This window comes from Protopterus annectens, chromosome 1.part0 (genome assembly GCF_019279795.1).
Source record: "Protopterus annectens isolate FY-2018-M chromosome 1.part0, PAN1.0, whole genome shotgun sequence".
NCBI classification, from domain to species: domain Eukaryota; kingdom Metazoa; phylum Chordata; order Ceratodontiformes; family Protopteridae; genus Protopterus; species Protopterus annectens.
Genome location: NC_056725.1, coordinates 678912240 through 678934679, shown reverse-complemented (window position 1 = coordinate 678934679; position 22440 = coordinate 678912240). Strand labels below are relative to the sequence as shown.

General features: G+C 38.8%; 1 protein-coding gene across 1 annotated transcript in view; it reads right to left on the bottom strand.

The window, feature by feature from the left end:
- Positions 1-22440, bottom strand: part of LOC122794026 (ryanodine receptor 1-like) — a 2146276-nt gene that overhangs the window by 844219 nt on the left and 1279617 nt on the right. The window contains 3 exon segments of the mRNA XM_044062140.1: positions 14441-14516; positions 15292-15369; positions 16297-16431. Of these exon segments, the coding sequence (XP_043918075.1) occupies positions 14441-14516; positions 15292-15369; positions 16297-16431 (289 nt within the window).

Below are 22440 nucleotides of genomic sequence, written 5' to 3'. Positions count from 1 at the left end.
GTGCTGCAGGCAATCCATTCCGAACCCATCACTGTATAAACTTAAAACAGCTAGGATGGTTAGAACTACAACAGATTAAATTTCACCAACTAACCATTGCCCACAACATTCTATATAAACCTTCTAATACTCCAAGTTTGGCAACCCTCATCACCCCCTATAAAAACCTAAAGTCCTTACGATCATCTCACAAACTTCTTATCCACACCTCAAAACTTAATAACAGAGCTGGGGATTCTCTTTTCTCTAATACAGTAGGTAAATCCTGGAATCTTCTCCCTAATGACATCACCTCACTCACCTCTCTATCTCTATTTAAAAACAGAATTAAACTTCTCCTCAAAACATACTGGCTATGCCCCTGCTCCAGACCAGACTAGTCATCTACCTCTACTAACTTGACTTACCTATCCACTCCCTACTATCCTCTATTACATTTTCCCACCTTATTATATTTTTCTGTTCTACCTTTTTTCACTATGTCTATCCTCTTTATATATCTTTTTTTAAGCAAATCCTTTGCTACAATACTACATATCAAACTCCCTTTTTTCACTTCTGACTTAACCTATACGATATGTCACCATACTTAAAAATAGCCCTATATTATACTGCAGGCCCTCAGTGTTAGATCCTGCCGAACCTTTCTGCTGTAATTCACATGTTACAAGTACTGATGATTTTCTTTCTTTTTTTTCTCCTTTGTTTTACTATGATTATTTCCTTTTATCTACCTCTGACTTAACCTGCATTGTTGTCTAAGTTCTTTCAATTTGCACTGTTTGTGACTTTTTACCTCAATGTTACATCCTGTTACAACCTCTCTGTTGAAATACATGTTACCGTTGTTGATGCATTTTTTTTCCATACCAGGAAAATTGCTATATTTACTAGAATATTAGATTTTATTTCTTATTTTTTATTTGTTTGTACTTGTATTATTGTATTTGGACCATGTCTTGGAGCTTATCTCCCCGGGCCTCTACTGAAAATGGACATATATCCAGTTAGACTAGCCCGGTCAACAAATGTAAAATAAATAAATAATAAACTCAACAACTGGAGCTTGACAAAGAAAATCACTGTTGGTGATGTTTCTATAACGGTGCTGGCAATTATTCACTTTTTTGACATTCTCTAATCCTCCACGGTTATGTAATCATGGAGGCCTGCCCCCCAAAAAAATTATTTTCTTATTTTCATCTGGATGAAGTCATAACTGTCAATTTTTTCAAGGTTGGCACTTCATCCAGATGTTACTTGATAATTGATAGTGGAACCTATTATGGTAGGGCATACAAACAGCATCTCTGCTAACAGGAATCCTCCCTGCAAAGAAATTCTTTATTTACTGATGTTTTTCAATGTTACTATAATTTTCTCAATGGCAGTCTTACATGGGAAGCTAGTAAAATGCATGATGACCTATACCCAAGTGCCCTGAAATATTGTCTTGCTGTGAATGTGGGTTATATTCAGTGTTTTCTTTGGATCATGAATAAAGAACCGTATTCTCATGCGTCTCAGAAACTTTCAGTAAAATTGAATAAACAAGTACCACTGGAAAAATTACTATCTGTGTCGAGTTAAAGGGGACTTCTTGAAGTTTATGAAATGAATGAAACAGCATTATTAATGAAATGCTGTAACAACCCTTCCCAAGTCTGAGTCACTGCCAGTCATCTGGATAATAAAAATGGTGAACTATTGTTTTATGAGATGTGAAAAAAATGCAGTTGCACGTTTGGTAAATAATCTTGGAGCTGAAGACAGAAAAAATGAGGGGGTTGAAAACTGGAATTCAGAGTGGGCAACTTGAAAGCTCAAATATTTTCTGTAAACAGGTCACTTATAGGGAAGCCAGGGCAAGTATCTTTCAAGTCCAGAACTGCCATGAATTAATTATTTTTTAAGAACTGATTTTAAAATCATCATTCTGAATTCATTCAAGATCAACTTATTCCAAATTGTTAAATCCAAAACTGGTCTCAATGTCCTGTCCTTTTTTATTAAAATACCAAAAAAAGTCTGAAATAAAAATCCTTTCAGATAAATGGGATTCCACTGCATTGCCTTATTTTTCAGTAATTATTATATAAACAGTGAAGCTTCCAAATCCTATTTGAGTGAGCATGTGACAATGGAATGGAAGGATATGAGATCGTAATATACCATTCTGTATAACAACAGTCTCCCAAACTGATGATCAGTGTTGTATACTGCCTTATAGGAGTTCAGAGGAAGGATTAAAGGGTAGGGCCATCCTGCAGTGATTGGGATTTTCTCTGTTGAAATTTTCCTTTTGCTCTAGAAGTGGAGCTCAGTAGAGACAATCTACCTTACAAAGTTTTTGGGTGGAGTCTATTTCTGGTCTATTGCTTGTAAGAAGTTTCTGGAAAACTGTTTTATGTGTGTGTGTGTGTGTGTGTGTGTGTGTGTGTGTGTGTGTGTGTGTGTGTGTGTGTGTATGTGGGTGTAATAGCTGATTTCTTGAATACCTGACCTTCAACTTCCTTGATAACGCTTCAAAAAAGTAATCTCCTGGGTTTAGCACAATGGTTGAGGTCTTCACCTCACAGACACAAGGTGCATGGTTTGGTTCTGACCTTGGGATATTGGCTAGGCTTAAAATGGCCCATCAGGAAAGTTAGCCTAGTATGAGCCTATGAACCTTCCAAATACACTGCCAATGGAAACTAAGACATCTGACAAGCTTTAACCCCCTCAAAGTATGTATTGGTCCTCAGTCATGTATACATCCTCAGCACCAGGTTTAAATGCGACTGTCATGAAGACACACCTACTGCATTGTTGATGTACTTGAGAATACATCCCCAGTCCTATCAGTGGTTGAATTCAACCTGTCATGTTCACCTCCGTTATACATCTGTCCAGTACACTTTGCATGCATTCTTGCATCTGGCGTAAAACAGACTTTGATGTTTGACTATATGCCAAATATAGGCAAACAGCTTGATGTAGACTTTGTACCATATCTGTCAGTTAATCTGGATTTCCGATCATGTTTCAATGAACAATCTTTCTCTTATGAGAGGAAGAGTTAACAGGTATTGTTGCAGGATCTCTTTATTGATTATTATATAACTCAGGTGCACTGCACATTCTGTCAGCTCTTTTTGATACAGGAGCTCCATTGTCTGGTCATTAATAATTAGGTTGTATAACATCCTTAAAGGCATCAAAAGTGGTGGAGGTGACCATGTAGTTTATATAAATGAATCATTTCAACATACTTTCTTTTTCAGGAAAGAAGGATCCCCAGAAGGCCACTCAATATTTTCCCATGTATTTATTTATTTTCTATTTTATTTGCAGTTTGTTTACCAGGATAGTCCATTGGGCCGAGCAGAGCCCATTTTCAATGGAGTCCTGGGGAGAAAAGCTCCATAAAGATATTGCACAATGTAATAAAATCTTTAACAATTTGGTAATACAGTAATGCAGGTGAAGAAACATAGTGTTATAAGAATTACAGTATAAAAAAATTAAAAAGAAAAGCTCAAAAAACATTAGTAAATATTTACAATTATGTTTGTTCATACAATGGAAATATAACAGAAGACGCAAAGAAGCTTCATATAGGTATCCTATGAGAGTTAAGATGGGGTAAGTGGGACAGGAGGAGTTTAGTGTAGAAGTAAGTAAAGAGGGAGTAACAAGAAGGAGGAGGAGAGAGGGTGGACTAAGCAGCATTGCACCACAGGGTGAAGTGTAAGAAGAGAGTGAGGGCAGAGTGAGAAAACTGTGTGTAAGACTGAGGGAGTTATGTGGGGTGAGAGCAGGAACATTCCCAGAGAGAGTTGAGATGGGAGTGAAGCAAGGTCTTAAAGGTAGAGTGGATATGGGTGGTATTTCTTAGAGGTGGCAGGGAGTTCCAAAGGCATGCTAGAGAATAGGATAATAGAAGTTTGCCTGCTGGACGTACAGCCTTATGCAGTTCAATCAGGTTCTGGTTATTGGATCTTAGAATTTGATCAGGTAGATGCATTTTGAAAGAGGCGGCAAGGGAGGGGCAGAGAGAAGGACTAAAGATACGTTTGTGAGCATGGGTGAGTCGAATGTAGGTAAGATAATTGGGCAGCTCTAGCCAATTAAATTTGTGAAGGGCACTGCAATGGTGGGTGGAGGATTTGTAGCCTGTAGCAAATTTGGAAATTTTGTTGTAACAGGAAGAGAGTTTTGTCTTGAGAGAAGAATGTAGGATAGTAAGAAGTGGGGCACTGTATAAGGGAGGGTATGATGTATGTGATAGTGAGAACAATCTTAGTAGAGGGAGTGAGGAAACTGTTGTGGCGGTATAACATACCAAGTTTCTGGTGGGGTTTTTTGCTATTCATTTGTAGGTGGGTATCAAACTTAAGCTGCTCATCAATGAGGACACCTGGAAGTTTGGCCTGGGATACTACCTCGAGAGATGTATTGTTCTGACTAGTAATGGAGAATGAGTTTTTGTCTCTGGTGGAGTTTTTAGAAGCTGTAAATATTATGAGTTTAGTTTTTGACATGTTGAGAGCTAAGTGGTTATCTAACATCCATTGTTCAGTGGAAGAGAAGGCATCTTTGGTTAGTTTAACGAGTGTGGAGATGGAGGTGGCAGAGCAGATAATTGTGGAGTCATCTGTGTATTGGATAAGTTTAGTATTAGGAATAGTCTAGTGGAAGTAATTTATGAAAATATTAAATAGTAGGGGACCTAATATGGAACCCTGGGGTACACCTGTAGGAGTATTAAGGAAGGAGGAGGTGGCTTTTTTCCATTTGACTGCTTGTTGCCTGTTGGAAAGGTAACTAGTGGACTAGTTGATTGAAGAGAAGGATAGATTAAGTTTATAGAGTTTTGACAGAAGAAGGTTATGAGAGATAGTATCGAAGGTCTTCGATAGGTCCAGAAGGAGAGTAGACACGAGGTAGCAGGAACCATGAGCTTTATTGATGGATTCAAAGAAGGAGAGGAGAACAGTGGTACTATTGTGGCCAGGTCTGAATCTGTGTTTTGTGGGAGTAAGCAGCTGGTTATCTATGAGGTAGGGTAAAAGTTGTAGGTGGATACACTTTTTGAGAACCTATGAGATAGGGGATAGGATGGCAATAGGTCGAAAATTGGAAATATTATTGTTGTTGCCCCCTTTGTGAAGGGGGAGGATAAAGGCCTTTTTCCAGAGTTGGGGTACACAGCCTTCTTGCATTGACCGATTTATTAGAATGGAGATGGGGAAAGCAATGGTGTCGGCAGCTAGTTTTAGAAAGTAGGAAGGGATGTTTTCAGGGGTGATACAGCATGGTTTTAATTTCAGAAGGAGTTTTTTAATGGTAGATGTAGGAATGGGTATGATAGAGAAGGGTAAGGGGTGGGAGGTGGTAGTGTTTGGGGAAGAAGAAATGGGAAAAGGTGGAGATGCGGATGTAGTATTATTGGTGAAGGATGATGTTAGTTTGGCTATGGAATCAATGAAGAAGGAACTGAAGTGGGTGGCTAAGGCCAGGTTGGTGGCATTCAGGTCAAGGCAAGGGTTTTCTTTTTTACTGGAATTAAGAAGGGAGGTGATACCATTCCAGAATTTTTTAGGGTTTGCTTTATGGTTGTTTTGAAGCAAGGAAAAGTAAGATTTGCGATCGGCTACAATACGTTTTTTAATTTAGTTACAAAATAGTTTGTATTTATTCAGGGAGTTGGGAGTTTTATTTTTCTGGTAGTGTTTCCAGACCTTGTCTTGGAGATGCATGATGGTTGTGGTCTCTTTGGTTAACCAGGGGACAGTGTTGCTTTTAATTCTTTTTGTTATGGGGGGAGCAACAAAAGTATTTAGAAGGTTTAAGAATGTTGTAATGAAGTAGAAAGCAGCATTATCCAGGGAAAGGGTTTTTAAAGGCCTCCTGTTTATGGAATTCAAAGAGTTAGAGAAGCTGTCAGGGTTGAAGTTTTTTAGGGAGCGAGTAGAGATATAAGTGTGGGATAGTTGTAAAGGGGAAGGAAGGTGATGAGTGAAACAGGGAAGGTGATCGCTGAGAGAGTCAGGAAGGGTACCACTATCCAAGATGTAATGGGGGTGGGAGACCAGAATCCAGTCAAGGGTACTACGGCAGCAGTAATCCCTGGAGGGTCTGGTAGCAGAGTTGATTAGCTGTGAGAAGTTATACAGGTTTATGTTTGAGGAGTTTGTAGGAGATTGAATGGTGGCCCAGTTAATATTAACCTTGCCAATGATTATGGTCTTATTGGTAATATTAGAGGAGAACCAGGACAGGGTATCCTCAAGAATGGGGATATTGTCTCCAGGAGGAACGCAGAGAGTGGCTAAGCATATACAGTGGATATAAAAAAGTGTACACACCCCTGTTAAAATGCCAGGTTTTTGTGATATAAAAAAATGAGACTACAATAAATCATTTCAAAACTTTTTCCACCTTTAATGTGACCTATAACCTGCACAATTAAATTGAAAAACAAACAAATCTGTTATGGGAAAAATATAAAAAATAAAAATTATACAATAAGCTGGTTGCATAAGTTGTGCAAACCCTTAAACTAATACTTTGTTGAAGCATCTTTTGATTTAATTACAGCATTCAGGCTTCTTGGGTTGGAGTCTATCAGCATGGCACATCCTGACATGGCAATATTTGCCCACTCTTCCTTGCAAAAATGCTCCAAATCTGTCAGATTGTGAGGGAATCTCTTGTGCACAGCCCTCTTCAGATCACCCTACATATTTTCTATTGGATTTAGGTCTGGGCAATGGCTGGGCCATTCCAAAGCTTTAATTTTCTTCTGGTGAAGCCATTCTTTTGTTGATTTGGATGTATGCTTGGGGTCATTGCCGTCTTCAAAGGTGAAATTCCTTTTCATCTTCAGCTTTCTAGCAGACGCCTGAAGGTTTTGGGCAAAAAGTGACTGGTATTTGGAACTGTTCATAATTCTCTCCACCTTGACTAAAGCCCCACTTCCAGCTGAAGAAAAACAACCCGAAAGCGTGATACTGCCATCACCATGCCTCACCATGGGGATGGTGTTGTTTTGGTAATGTGAAGTGCTATTTTTGTGCCAAACTTTCCTTTTGGAATTGTGGCCAAAAGGTTCAGCCTTGGTCTCACCAGACCATAACACATTTTCCCACATGCTTTTGGGAGACTCAATGTATTGTTTTGCAAATTTTAGCTGGGTCTGGATTTTTTTGTGTAAGAAAAGGCTTCCGTCTTGCAACCCTACCCATATGGAGACTACAGGAGATTGTTGTCACGTAGTACACAGCCAGTACTTGCCGGAAATTCCTGCAGCTCCTTCAGCGTTGCTGTAGGTCTCTTGGCAGTCTCCCTGACCAGTTTTCATCTTGTCTTTTCATCAATTTTGGAGGGATTTCCAGTTCTTTGCAACATCACTGCTGCCCCATATTCTCTCCACTTTTTGATGACTGTCGTCACTGTGTTCCACGGTATATCCATTGTTGTGGACCTTCTCCTGACTGATACCTTTCAATAATGAGATCCCTTTGATGCTTTGTAAGCTTTCTGAGAACCATGCCTTTTGCTGTAGCAGGCAACTGAGTAAATGTCAAGAAAATCCTGCTAGAACAGCTGAACTTATTTGGAGTTAATCAGAGTTTCTTTAATTGATGGCAAGTGTGTATCAAGAAGACTGAATGCTGTAATTAAACCAAACGGTGCTTCAACAAAGTATTAGTTTAAGGGTGCGCACACTTATGCAACCAGCTTATTGTACATTTTTTTGTTTTTATATTTTTCCCCTAATAGATTTGTTTGTTTTTCAATTGGTCACATTAAAGGTGGGAAAAGTTTTGAAATTATTTATTGTGATCTCATTTTTTTATATCACAAAAACCTGGCATTTTAACAAGGGTGTGTAAACTTTTTATATACATTGTAGATAGACCAATACAGCAGGTGAGTAGACCCAAATATTATGATTTACTGTTACAGTGACCCTCCTTTAAAGATTTGGTTAGAATGTTAACAGAACATCTAACAAAAATATTAAACCAGTCCTTGGTCACTACAGAAATTCCTGAGGACTGGGATTCTGAAACTGCTATGCTGTTCCACAAGAAGACAAAAGCAGCCCATGGAACTCTTGACCTGCAAGTCTGACCTCAGTAATATGGAAGATCATGGACAGACTGGCTACATTGTGGAAGAATATAATCTTTGGGGCATCAAACAGCAAATGGGTTCAAAGCTAGGAGTTTCTGCCACAGGAATACAATCCAGTTCTTTGACTGGGAGTGACAGAAGAAGAAAAGGGCTAGCTGGATGAGTGATAGATTTTAGTAAGTCTTTGATGTGGTAACACAAAGAAGGGTGATAAGACAGCTAAAGGGAAATAGGTTTATGAGATAAAACGATCAAAGGTGTGGAAATCTACCTAGACAGAAATACATAAAGGGTGGCAGTGAGGGAGAAAATATTAAGAGAAAAGACAAGTATTGAAATGTCAAATGGATTAATCCTGGGATCTGAAGTCTTCAATTTGATTACTACCAGCATCACAAAAGTGAAAAAATTCAATCAACCTGTTTGTAGATACCACAAAGACACAGGGATGGAAGTGGATGGATGTGACAATCTGAAACCAAGGAAAGCTAAATCGGCATAGTCTGAAAGCTATCAGCTGAGGTTCAGTATTAAGAAATGCAAGGAGATAGCCCAAAAGACCAACACCATCAATGGCAGAAAAACTGAGCAGGCAAAATAAAGCTACAGAACAATAAAACGGCTTGGGGAATGGCCGTAACAGCACCAATGGATCAGTGTAAACACAGCAAAATGGCAGCAGTAGAGAACAAGAGAATGCCTCAATCATCTCAAGGGACCAAGAGTCCAGGCACAATAAGGTAATTCTCTCACCTTTTAGGCCACTGATGAGACTTCAGAAGAAACACTGCATCCTTTCTTGGGAACCACAGAAGAGAAATGGAATAAAGAAGTTGACAGATGATTCTGAGAAGTGTTTCAGACTGGTAAAATGGATAAAAGAAAATTTGTATTGGGCCAGGCTAAAGAGGCCAAGCTCTGCTTTCCAGAGAACATAATGTGAAGGGTAAGATGTACAGAGAAGGAAATGTGTTGGTGTGTGTATTTCATTTTAATATGTTTTTAAAAACAAGATGGATTCCTGAGCGTTTTTCCGTATGTATCTGATGATTTGCTTCCTGCCACTTATCAGAAACTGCCAGCATGGCAGAAATGTAGAAAGTCTTGTTCAAAATCTCTATTATGAAATTTGGAACTTATGCCTAATACAGAAAGTCATAAACAAGGAGTCAGGAGATCCTAGCAAAATTAATGCTATACAGTTCATTTTTAATTGGTCAGTGATTGCTCTAAGATTTGTTATAATAATGTTGCTTTTAATCAGAAAAAGTATAAAGAATGTAGTATTCTGTTCTTCCAGGAGTCAGGACCTTGATTTCCTAGTCTCCCACTTACATGTTTCTCTTTGCAATAAAGGAGATTATTATTCTATACTGAACTATTTTGTGTGATAGTTATTTGGCACCATAACAATAAAGAAGGGGATTATAGGTTCATAGTTCATAGTTAGGTACTAGGCTATCAGCCCTAGGGCCTATACAAGCCCATCCAAAAAGGTAACCTGGCTTTTGCCACCCAAGAAAATAATTTTCCTGTGCCACTGTGGAGCAGAGCCAATGAGGTGATCCCTGGGGTGAATTTCCTATTTCCCATCCAATCAAGAATTTTCTTGAAGAGTGCTAATGAGGAGCTCGGTTTGACATAGATAGGTAGTCTGTTCCAGAGTATGGGAAGTCTCTGGGACAGGAATCTATGCCTCCTGCATGTTCTGTTTATTGTGGTGACAAGGTTTAGGTCCCTAGAGCATGTAGCTCGGAGGGATTGGGATTTCTTTAAGTGGAGCATGTCCAACAGCTCTGGGTTTGACATAGCTTTGTATGTTAGGCAGAGATCACCTCTGAGTAGGCGATATGCGATGGAGTAAAGCTGGAGTTTTTTTAGACGGTCTGCATAGGGCATCTGTTTGAGGCTGGTAATCCTCTTTGTGAGGTATTTCTGCGGCCTTTCCAGTTGTTGTAGATGTCTTGTGAGGTACATACCAAAAGGGGCGTTGTACTCTATAATGGGTTTAATGAGTGATGAGTAGAGGGGAACAATGACCTCTTTTTTTCTGGAAGAGAAACCTTTTGTGATGAGGTGTGCCACGTAGAAGGATTTCCTGACTACTGTGGTGATGTGATTATCAAAGGAGAGACCACTGTCCACCTGTGTCCCAAGGTCTCTTATCACACTTTCAGTGTTAAGTATACTACTGCCTATGTTGTAGTTCATGGGTACAGAGTTTTTACAAAAGGGGATGACAATGCACTTTTTGGCACTGAGCTTGAGGCCATGGCTTTAACACCAGGCATCTGTCTCAGTGAGACCCTTTTGTAGGATGTCCACATCGTTAGGAGTTTCGATTATGGCTCCTGGTTTGCAGTCATCTGCGAACTTCATTAGCCAAAGACCTTTTGTGTTAGCCTGTACTTCAGAGAAGTAGATACCAAACAGGAGAGGACCCAGGACTGAACCCTGTGGTACTCCACTTGTCACTGGTCTGAAGTCAGATTTGGAGTCTGCTACTTTCACAGTGTGGGTTCTGTCAGTGAGCCAGTTGGCAACCCATCTTGTGACATAGAGATTTATACCTAGTTTAGTGAGTTTATCTATAATTTCAGAGTGGGAGATGGTGTCGAAAGCCTTGGCAAGATCTAGATAGGCTGTGTGAACCACCTTACCCTTGTCTACAGCTTTGGTGACTGCTTCAAAGAAGTCTAGTAGGTTTAGGAGACATGATCTGCCTTTTACAAACCAGAACTGGGTGAGGTCCAGAGTTTGGAGATTACCAATGTCTTTGTTTATAAGTTCCATGGCCTTGCAGACCAGGCTCGTCAGGCTAATGGGGCGGTAGTTCCCGGGGTCCGTGGTGGCTCCCCCCCTTGTGGAGTGGGATAACCGTCTCTGTGCACCATTCATCAGGCAAAAAGCCTGAGATGAGGCTATGATTGAACATTGTACTTAGGTGGGATGCCAGTTCATTCTGTAGTTTGTGTAGAACGCAGCCTGGGATGTTGTCTGGTCCCATGGATGCTGTGTTCTTGGCTTTGGAGAGTGTGGTTTTTACCTGTGCTGCCGTGATTACAGGAAATTTGCATTCCTCCGGTATAGAGATGGGCTCTTTAGGGGGTGAGAGGGGGGTAAAGTTAGCACTGAACCTATCTGCCAGGATGTTGGCAATATCAGTTGGGTCTGTATATTTAGTGCCATTGTGCTGTAACTCAGAGCAGATCTGAGTGTTGCCATTGAGATTCTTGACATAGCTATAGAATGTTTTGTGGTTGTCTTTAGAATCAGTGGTGATTTTGTTTTCATAACTAGCTTTGGAGGATTTTATCAGGGATCGCAGCTTCTTACTGAGGCTGACCAGGGAGCTCCTCCACTCATGGGATTTTACTCTCTTTTGCAACTGTTTCTTCCTTCTGTTGTAGTTTGTTTATGTCAGGGGACCACCAGATGGCTTCCTTTTTTTGGAGGATAGCATCTTGGTTCTGTTTGGGATAGCATGATCCATGCACTCATGTAAGTGCTTGTAAAGTGCAATTGTGTAGGATTCAGTAGTCATAACTGTATTGTCCATCTGCATGGGTGTAGTAAAATTCACCACTTCTGTCTTAAGAAGCATGAAGTTGGCTTTGGAGAAATTTTTTACCATGGTTTCCTTAATGGGGGTGGGGGCAGGATGTGGATATCTAGGGTAATCAGCTTAAGGTTGGATCGGACCAATGAGGAACACAGGTCACTCATGTTGTCAATGACTAGATCTAGGATATTGTTGCCCCTGGTGGGGGTGTGGACAAGTTGATCCAGGGCATTGGAGTTACTGAATTACAGAAAGCGTTGAGCGAAGGAGTTGGTACATGAGTAGTGTTCCCAGTTAATGGTGGTGTAGTTGAATTTGCCCATTATTAGGGTGTTTGGTTGAACCCTAATATTTTTCAGTATATCAAGAAAAGAGGAGAGGGAATCCTGGGGCATGGTGGGTGATCTGTAGCAAGCTACAATTTGGATTGCAGTTTTGCCCAGAGCTAGTTGCACTTGGATAGCCTCGTCTGCATTATGCTGAGCAACTAGCCTGGAAGTGTGGATATCCTTAATGAATATGGACACACCTCCGCCTTCGGTGTTCCGGTCCAGGTTACATGGCCGAAAAGTGTGGTATGAGTTATAGCCTGGTAGTGCAGGGGTGCTTTCTGGAGCCTTGAACCAGGTCTCAGTCACTGCACAGATATCGATGTTTTCCATTTTAAGGAGTGCCCCGAGTGAGTGCATTTTGAGATTTAGACTTCTAGCATTGAGTAGCATCACCCTCAGTTTTTGCTTGCCTGTTCCTGTTACAGTGGTGAATTTGTCATTTGAACCTTGCCTAAAAAAGGCACTATAGGGGAAGCAAGAACCTTAGCCAGTATCCGGAATCCCAGGGGCAAAGCATCGTGGTCTGTCGACCATGTCATCCCAGGCAGACAGATACTGGATCCCTTTAGAATGGCACCAGAAGCTTAGCCAATTGTTGAAGTCAATCATTTTGTCCTTGTAGTGCGGTATATATATATATATATATATATATATATATATATATATATATATATATATATACAGAAAAGTAGCTAAAACAGCAGTAAAAACAATTCAAATGCAGTGCAAGCTGGCACACTTGAGTATGTAGCAATGTTAGACCAAACAGTTTCAAAAATGCAATTAACTTAAAAATGACTAAAAATAAGTGCAGAATGAGTCTATTAGGTAGAATGAGGTAAAGAGATTGGATTGGGGGAGTGTCCCAGATCAAATCTATAGTGGGGGCGGGCTACTGCAAAAGCCTCCAAATTTAAACAACAAGACAGGAATAGGGAGGGTGGTATGGGAAAACCAACACCTTCAGCAGAGATCTGAAAAATTATACACTGAAGCAAAAATAACAGTACACAACTCTGAAGTCAGCCAGCAATGATATAAAATTAGTCAAACAACAATTACCAGTACACAACTCTGAAGTTATGATCTTTATTTTTAAAGTGAAATGCAAATAATCTGAACAGAAGAGGTATGATTGGTGGGGGGTATGAATGACAGGTCATAATTTCCAAAGCAAAGAGTCATACTTCACCACTGGCAACAGAATACACTATTTCACTGAAATAGTGCTGGTTATATGGCATGGGTTTCCAGACTATAGTGCGTAACAAAATAACTGAAGTGTTTAACTGTTTAAAATAGCATGGGATAAGTAGAATGTGTGTAGGGGTGTCAAAAGGAAAAGGGCACACCCTCGGTGTGAAGTATCTGCTGGAAAGTGTATATTTGCTGTAAATATATATATATATATATATATATATATATATATATAGAGAGAGAGAGAGACAGACAAACACACAGACAGCAGGAAAAGGTTCTGGGGTTGGGCATATCTGAAATGGACCGCCATGAATAGAGTGACAGCAGAAAAGTGAACAGTGCTGGTGCATCCTCAAGGCAGCAGTCTCCAGAAGCCGAATGTTGATGCTCCCACTCAAACAGTCCATTGTCAAGCCACACTTTGAGTACTACGTGCAGCTGTGGGGACCATGAAAGGAGAAGGACATTAGGTTGCTGGAAGGAATCCAGGGGCAAGCCACCAGCAAGATGTGTTGGATGGATGCTAATGAATATGACAAGAATCAGTGAAGCTGGAGACCTTCTCAACAAAACCAAAAAAAAAAAAAAACGGGAGCATGGTGCTGGTGCACAAGGTAATGTCAGGGAGACATGAAAAGAGATTTGCTTAACATGAAGGACAAAGAGGAAGGAGGAATGCAGGCAGTAGATTGTAGAGACTAACAACTCCTTTGATTTCCCAAAATACTTCTTCACAAAGAAGGTTGTGGATCTGCGCAATGGACTACTGAATGAGCTGCAGAGACTGACATTTACAGGTGTATTTAAGAAAGGGTGGGATAGGTGTTAAAAAGGTGAATGGAAAGGAGAGATGGATGGGAAGTAGAATGGTAAATGTACTTAAAAGGTAGACTGGATAGGCTGATTATCTCCCTATACCATCAAGCAAGTATTACATTACGCATCAGCAGCACTTATTTAGACAAAATAAAATACTGTTATGCATAAAAGTTAGTTCTGGTACCTGGGAATTCTTAACTGGGACAGTGGATCTCTAGGCATTTCTGCACACCTGATACAACAAAATATTTCACACTTACTGTCAACTGTAGACAGGGGAACAATTCAGAATATCACAGTGACACAATTAGGGTAAGCCATGACAATAACACACCATGCAGACTATTCCATTTTCAGGAAAAGAAGTACAAATAAAAAAAAAAATAATAGACAAGCTTACCTTTAGCTTCCAGCTCCAGTTTCTTCTTCCGTCCCCAGGTATTATGGTAGTTCTCTGCAAGCTGTTCTGCCATAGACTATATTAGGATAAAGAGAGCACAGCACAATGCACATTGTGTCTGATGATTATTTTCAACAGCTCTGCAGTTTAAGAATCACCTACTTCATGTTTTTAGTACATTCTAAGATGCCTTTCCACCTTCTGCCATTCATTGTTGAAAAACTTTACATAACAGTTATCTGTTAAAGACAACGAGTAAGCACAGAGTACCTAGGCTCCCCCAACTAAAAATGGATAAAGGGAACTGATTATGACAACAACCTCTCCCACTAAAGGGAATCACCTTACAGCTAATGTATTATTAACCAGCTTACTTTTACAGTAGCAGGATCCATCTATTTCTAGTTTTGGCTGAATACAGGTTCTGTGCAAATAATGTTCCTTTTCTTACATTTTGCACCAAGACTTGAAAGATGTAGCTGCTTCTTTGTTTTCTCTTGTTTTAACATTTTTAGGGGTGTGTCGGTTTGTGTTTGCTTGAAGAACCACATTTCCCATTTTTTCTTAGTTTAATACACTTCACCCTTTTGTGTCCTTCCTTTAACTGTTACTGACTGTGACACTGAATAATCAACAGTTCTTTTTTGAATTGTGGATACTATTGTTAGCAACTGGGTTTGCCCTTTTTTTCTGATATAGAGATGTATCCTATTTCATAAAAGAACTCAGTACACAGGTAGTTGCTGTACTGTAATCAGTGTTCCAGCATTATAAATGGCAGTTAATGTTCGACAATTGGGTCGTACTCACTCTACACAGAGGATGATTGCTGTTTAGTAGTTACATCTTACCTGAAGCTCCCTGGAGAGCGCCATTCCTGAAATGTCTATAGGCTGAGGATTAAAGCCATGGCTTGGATCATATGTTGCCTGTGAATAAACAAGACAAACAATATTATGGACTACCTTCACATTGTTCTGCAGGAAGGAAATGTTGCACGTTTAGCCTCATGTCAAAAATAGTTCAGTTATTTCACTTAACAGTTCCAGCCATAAAAGCTCTAGATGACTTGCTGCACACCCCTGACTCATCTGAAAACAAAAGCCTTTAGTTTATTAAGTGGAGTGCCTTCCTCTTTCCTGCTTCTTCTTAATTAATTTATCTGATTGTGTCTGGTTAGGTGAAAAACATTGGGGGACATTATATCTGTTTTCTAGCAGTAATACCTAGATAGAAATCACTTTAGCCTTTGTGGTATAATTTTATTTATGGTACCATTTTACAGCAGCTTGAACTGGCAGTGTGAAGGTGAAAACCACAAGAACATTCATATTTTTTTCCTAACAATAACACTCAACATTGTACAAACTACACCTCATACAAAAATAGTAGACTAAAGCACAATATTCACTACCAACTCATAAACCACGCAAAAGTAAAACCAGCATCATACGATAAGCAAACTGTAAATTGCTTAGCCTATTATTAAGGCAATATGTACTAAAGGATTCTCTCTAAAAACATTCTATGAATATTTTTTTACGATAATAGTCCTTGACTCCCAAATATCAGGCCTACATCATTTTAAATGTGTTTTTTGTGACAACCAGTAGGCTGTTGTAAACGAAACAAAAGAAATCAAATAAGGATACAAGGGCCTGCAACCTCATGCAACTAGACCTGTAGTGTACAATATGTTATGACAGAGAAGTATGGTGTGTTGTGACAGTTACTATTATGTCTTAGATAATGCCACAGGATGCTCAGATAATAATTTCATGACTTTATTCCATATGTGAACCAGACAAGTTCAGAAACAACATACAATGTGAAACTCTTGTTCACCTCCAGCATACCTGAGCTGATGGTGAGATCTTGCGTGTTTTTTTCTTCTCTTTTTCCTCGTCTTCTCTTGCTTTCTCAACAGTCCATTCCCAAGCAATCATGGCTTTAAGGGACTCTTTAATTGGCCAACGATAAATTTCTTTGTCCTACAAAAAAAAATTAAGATACAACACAACATCTTATTAAGAGAGAACTGACTCAAACAAAAGTTATTTTATTCCTTATCTCATGCATTCTTTAGGTACCAAATACAATAAATTAACTTATAAAATGATAAAGATACAGTTTTCTAGTCCTGTTATCAGAATGAAGTATGATGAATAGTCAATAGGAAATAGAGCAAAATCTATTTAGCCATCCATTCATCCATTCATCCTCAACCCCTTTTTCCCCATATGGTGCCAGGGTATCACTTCAACAGCAACGATCATCTACAGCCAAGATTCACACCTCCAGGTGGCGATCTTTCCTGCAGCTCTTCTTCTATGCCACACATCTGCATGCACAGTCATACCTATGGCCAATTTAGAGTGCCCCATTCACCTACTGCATGCCTTTGGAAACTACAGCAACCAGAGGAAACACATGCTAGCACAGGGAGGATATACAGACTGCTCAGATGATGCCCCAGCTGAGAATCAAAACAGAGAACTTCTTGCTGTGAGGTGACAATGCTATCCAGTGTGCCACTGTGCAGTAAAATACTATTCAGCAAACCTATTTTTCACCATCTGGCCAGCTGCAGAATCCTCACCCATTATACAAATGTAACTCACCCCATGAAGGGATTCTGTTGTTTGTCATGATAGTTACATCACTATAGTTTGATGTATGTGACACTGCATTTATTTGCAAATGTGCTTCTAATTGCATGTTACCTGCTACAGTAATGAAAGTTTCTAGCAATGTTTTTTAATTTACTTATTGATACAAGTAAACAGCAAATGTAAGATTTCTTTTTTTAAACAGCCCAAGTTAGTAGATGAACTACTGCTGGTAGTCCCAAGTAGTGATGTGGAGGAGTGACAGTAGTGTAAGTGAGACTATCAGCTGAAAGTATAAAAGAGTATGTATGTATGTATGTATGTATGTATGTATGTATGCATATATGTATGTATATATGTATGTATGTATATACAGGTTCACAGGTTGGTACTGGGCTATCTGCCCAAAGGCATATATTAGCCCAGCCACGTTGTGCAGTATTCACCACCCCTTTAGTAGTTCCCTAGACCCTTGTATATGTATGTATATATGTATGTATGTGTATATGTATGTATGTATATATGTATGTATATATGCATGTGTATATATATATATATATATATATATATATATATATATATGTATGTATATATGTATATATGTAAGTATATATATATATATATATGTGTATATATATAGATATATATATATATATATATATGTATATATATGTATATATATATATATATATATATATATATATATGTATATATATATATATATATATATATATATATATATATATATATATATATATATATATATATATATATATATATATATATATATATATATATGTATATATATATATATATATGTGTATGCATGTAGGTATGCTCTATCATTTACTGATTCAAACATAAACATTGTCCTTCTCCTCCCATTTTTGCTAACATGGTAATGTGGAGGTGGCAAATGAGATTTATTTTTATTTGTAATTACTCTCAGTTTTTTAACACCTATTTTAGATTTCTAGATGACATCTGTATTTTTTGGGTGGACACTAAGAAGTTTTTGGAGTTTTTTTGAATACACAAATAATACCTTTGTATTTTTGAACTTTACCTGTACTTTTTCCACTGAGCAGATGAACTTCCTTGACGTTACTATTACTAAAAGTAGTAACAGTTTTCAGCCCAACATTTTTCAGAAGCCCAACTTCTCAAACTCCTACCTCCACTTTCACAGTAGTCACCATTGGAGACTTGAACACAATTTGGTAAGGGGCCAAATGAAAAAAATATCTAGAATGATTTCTGATGACAAACTTTTCAAAACTGAGCTAGACACCCTTTGTACAATGTTCAGACAAAGAGAATACCCTGATGACCTAATTAAACAATGTATATTGGACATCATTCTGGGTTTAATTGCCAGATATTTGCCGTTTTTGTCACTGTAGTGCGATCTTGAAGATGGTATATTTAAGTAGGGGGGTTGTGGGGGGGCAAAGCCCCCCACTTTATGTAATGTTTTAAAGATTTTTTTCTTTCTTTCTTTTGTGGAACAGCGATTTTTTTCCCTTGGAAAAAAAATTGCTGTTCTAACTGTTCGGGATTGTAAGCTTTTGCATACACGGGGTCGATAAATCAGCATTCGCTGATTTAATATAGACCCGATTTTAACACTTCGATGGTGTTAAGAAACAACAATACTTCTTTTTTAATTAAGAATAATTAAGAATATTAGTTGTAGGAACTGGAACATGTTGGGTCAGGACGTGGAGCTGTTGACCTGCACTGGAGGGTGGCCTTTTTTCGTCTTTAAAAGAGACTTTAATTTGACAGACAATTTTGAGCAGACTACTGAGAGTAATTAACTGATTAGTTCAAAGAGACCTAGTACTTGGAAGTCTGGCATTTGTAATTATTGTAGTTATGTGTTGGGTGGCAAAATTGTTCCCATTATTTATCATGGGAGTAGACCACTGTCTTTGCTAACTGCTCCACATCTTAGGTGATGTACATTAGTGTGTGCTAGGACTGTGGTGACTTTTATGTAGGGAGACTGAACACTCTTTAAAAAAAGAGAATTTATGAGCATTTGCATGACATTTCTAAGAAAAAGGAAAATAACATGCTTTTTAAACACACTAGAAATTATTCTGGCACATCTACTACAAAGTTTACATTTGGTGTAATTGACAAGGTGACTGTTGACCCCAGGGATGGTGACTACAAAACTTTTTGGGAATATTGTAAAGTAATCTGGCAAATTCATTTGAATGCCACCACAAAACCAGGTTTAAATGACTATATATCTCTTCAAACAATAATTTGAAACTGAGATCCATTAAGATCTACATTTTTCTACAAGCAACACCAGTATTACTTTTCATGGTTCTTGAGAATTATATAATTATTTAATTGTGTCTCCTTTGTGATTGGTTGGTTCGTATATTTAAATGGTGACTTTTCCATTGCCAACTCATGTTCTGATGAAGTCCTGTATTAGCGTCAGTCTTTGTTTTATATTTTGTATTCTATCTTATTAAATATATATTTTTATCTTTCGGGTCCGGTAAAGTCTTGGTTTCCTTTGGTACCAGCCTCCTCCTTGTGTTTTTTTATTACAAATATTAAAAATACTTTGTGACCTAAGATAAGAAATAATTTTATTTCAATCAAACAAAAACTGTGACCTTGTGAAACTCTTTAAAGAAACAGACCGGAACAAGAAGTTATGTTATCTTCCAGACATATTTCATCTTTTGAATGAGTTTAACTTAACTGCTCAGGGAGCAAATGAAACAACAGGTGTCTTCATAATAAAACAGGAAGCCAACATAAGAAAATAAAACTGTGGCTGTAAATAACTGAAAACATCTATTTTCTTTTTACATACTTATGCATAAATATTTTCATTGTCACTATTGTCAAAATAAAATATTGAAGTAAGCTATAAAATTTACACCTACATTAAGGATTTCTTTAACAAACCACACATCAGAGATCAATAATTTATATTGTTCAATGCAAGCAGATTAATCCCATTAAGACTGTGCATGTCTGAAGCCTGAAACTGTTACATTACTGTATATGTTTACAATTTACATTATATATAAACGTTTCTTGATTATATGTTTGCTGGAAATATTCTTGGGGGCCCCCAAAAAAGAAATAGTTTATCGTAAGGTGCCACTGTCTGAAAAAATAAAGTTTAAGAAACACTGGTTTAGAGTAGCTCATCTTGGTAGACATTTTTTATCCTTGCTGAAACTTAACCTTCCCTTTTCCATGTGAACTATTACCACAAGTCAGGCCCAGTATGGCAGCATCCCTGCCATGTGTGAGGACTTTACAGTAATACAAACACAGGAGAGCTTGTATAGTGTCTGATAAGCTAGGTTATTAATCCTTTCTGCACTGAGCAAGGCCACCAGATGGTGCACATGTTTCACAGAGTAAGATTTGTTTTGTGATGCAGCTGTTCTTACAGCATGTACCTACTAGACTGATCATGTTTGCTGAAACTGTTTATGTTGATATATTTATGAAGTCTGGCTCACATAGTGAGCATTCTGAAACAGCAAAAATGCTTGAGGTTTATGTGCAAGAAGCAACAATTATATTATCGCTGAAAGTATGTTGCCTCAAAATGACTTTTTCTGAGTTTGGAAGTGTAATGTCTTACTTCCCAGTGAGCAACCACTTGATAGATCCTGATCAATGTGGCTTTTGGTAATATTGTGAATTATGCCAGGGCACAGTTTATAGGAACTGTTCATTTTTCTGTATACCGGCGGTAATCTTCCAAAATGGCACTCTTAACAAGAGGAAAGACACCTCTTGAGTGACCAAGTCTTCATCTGTTTACTCTCAGAGTGGCATAATCTCTATAAATATGAGGTACTAATGTCCAGTCCCTATATATACTACAGCAGTTATATTTGCCTGCATGGTCTCTGCCATAAACTGCTACATGATGGTGACTCCAGTCAGTTTTCTATAAATTCAGAAGCAGAACAAAATGGGACTGCAGGTGTGACAGGTAGCACACTAGCTGACATGATAAAGGCAAACCAGTTGTAGAAACAGTCCAATAGAACCACTGCAAAATGCTGCTGCAAGCCTTGGGACTAACTGCAGGGATGAACAAAATGGAACAAATGCGATACAGGCAGGGCTAATAGCAGTACAACACAAAAAAAGAAAATAAGATGGACAAACAGATCATGGTAAAAAGGGTATAGAGACAAAGAAGAAAGTGAGTCTGCAAAATAAGTAATGATGCAATCAGGGACACAGTATAGGTTCAAAGGTTCATAGGTAGGTACTAGGCTATCTGCCCGAGGTCATTTATAAGCCTAGCCAGAGTGTGTCAGCTTTTGCCGCCCCATTGATTAATTAACTGAGTCTCTTTCAAGAAGAGCCAATGAAGTGATCCCAGGGGTGTATTTTCTGTTACCCATCCACTCGTCAAGGTTTCTCTTGAAGAGTGTTAGTGAGGGGCTCTGCCTAATGTAGTTAGGAATTTTGTTCCAAAGCATGGGGAGTCTCTGTGACAGGAATCTATCCCTCCAGCATGTTCTATTTATTGTTGTGGCAAGGTTTAGCTCACTACAGCGAGTGGCTCGCAGTGACTTGGATTTCTTTAGGTGGAGCATGTCCATCAATTCTGAGTTGGACATGGCTTTGTAAGTCAGGCAGAGATCACCTCTGAGTAAGCGATATGCGACTGAGTACAGCTGGAGTTTTTCCAGTCAGGCTGCATAGGACATAGTTTGAGGTCAGTAATCCTCTTGGTGAGGTACTTTTGTGGTCTTTCCAGCTGTTGGAAGCGTCTTGTGAGGTACATCCCAAATGGGGCATTGTACTCTATGATGGGTCTGATAAGTGATGAGTAGAGGGGCACTATAACCTCTATTTCTAGATGCGAACCCTTTAGTAATTAGATGAGCTACACAGAAGGATTTCCTAACTACTATGGCAATATGATTGTCAAAGGAGAGATTACTATCTACCTTGGTCCCCAGATCTCTTATTACCTCTTCTGTATAAAGGGGGCTGCCACCTATGTGGTAATTCATGGGTGTTTTGTTTTTCCCAAATGGGATGACTATGCATTTTTTGGCATTTAGCTTGAGACCATGACTTTGACACCAGGTGTCCGTCTCAGTAAGGCCCTTTTGAAGAATGCCTGTGTCAGCCGGAAAGTCAATTATAGCTCCCAGTTTGCAGTCATCGGCGAACTTGGTTAGCTATAGTCCTCCTGTGTTTGCCTGTACTTCTGAGAAGTATATGCTGAACAGTAGGGTTCCCAGGACCGAGCCTTGTGGGACACCACTTGTGACTGGTTTAGAGTCGGACCTGGAGCCCGCTATTCTTACCGTGTGAATTCTGTCTGTAAGCCAGTTGGCAACCCATCTCGTGATGTAGGGGTTTATGTTC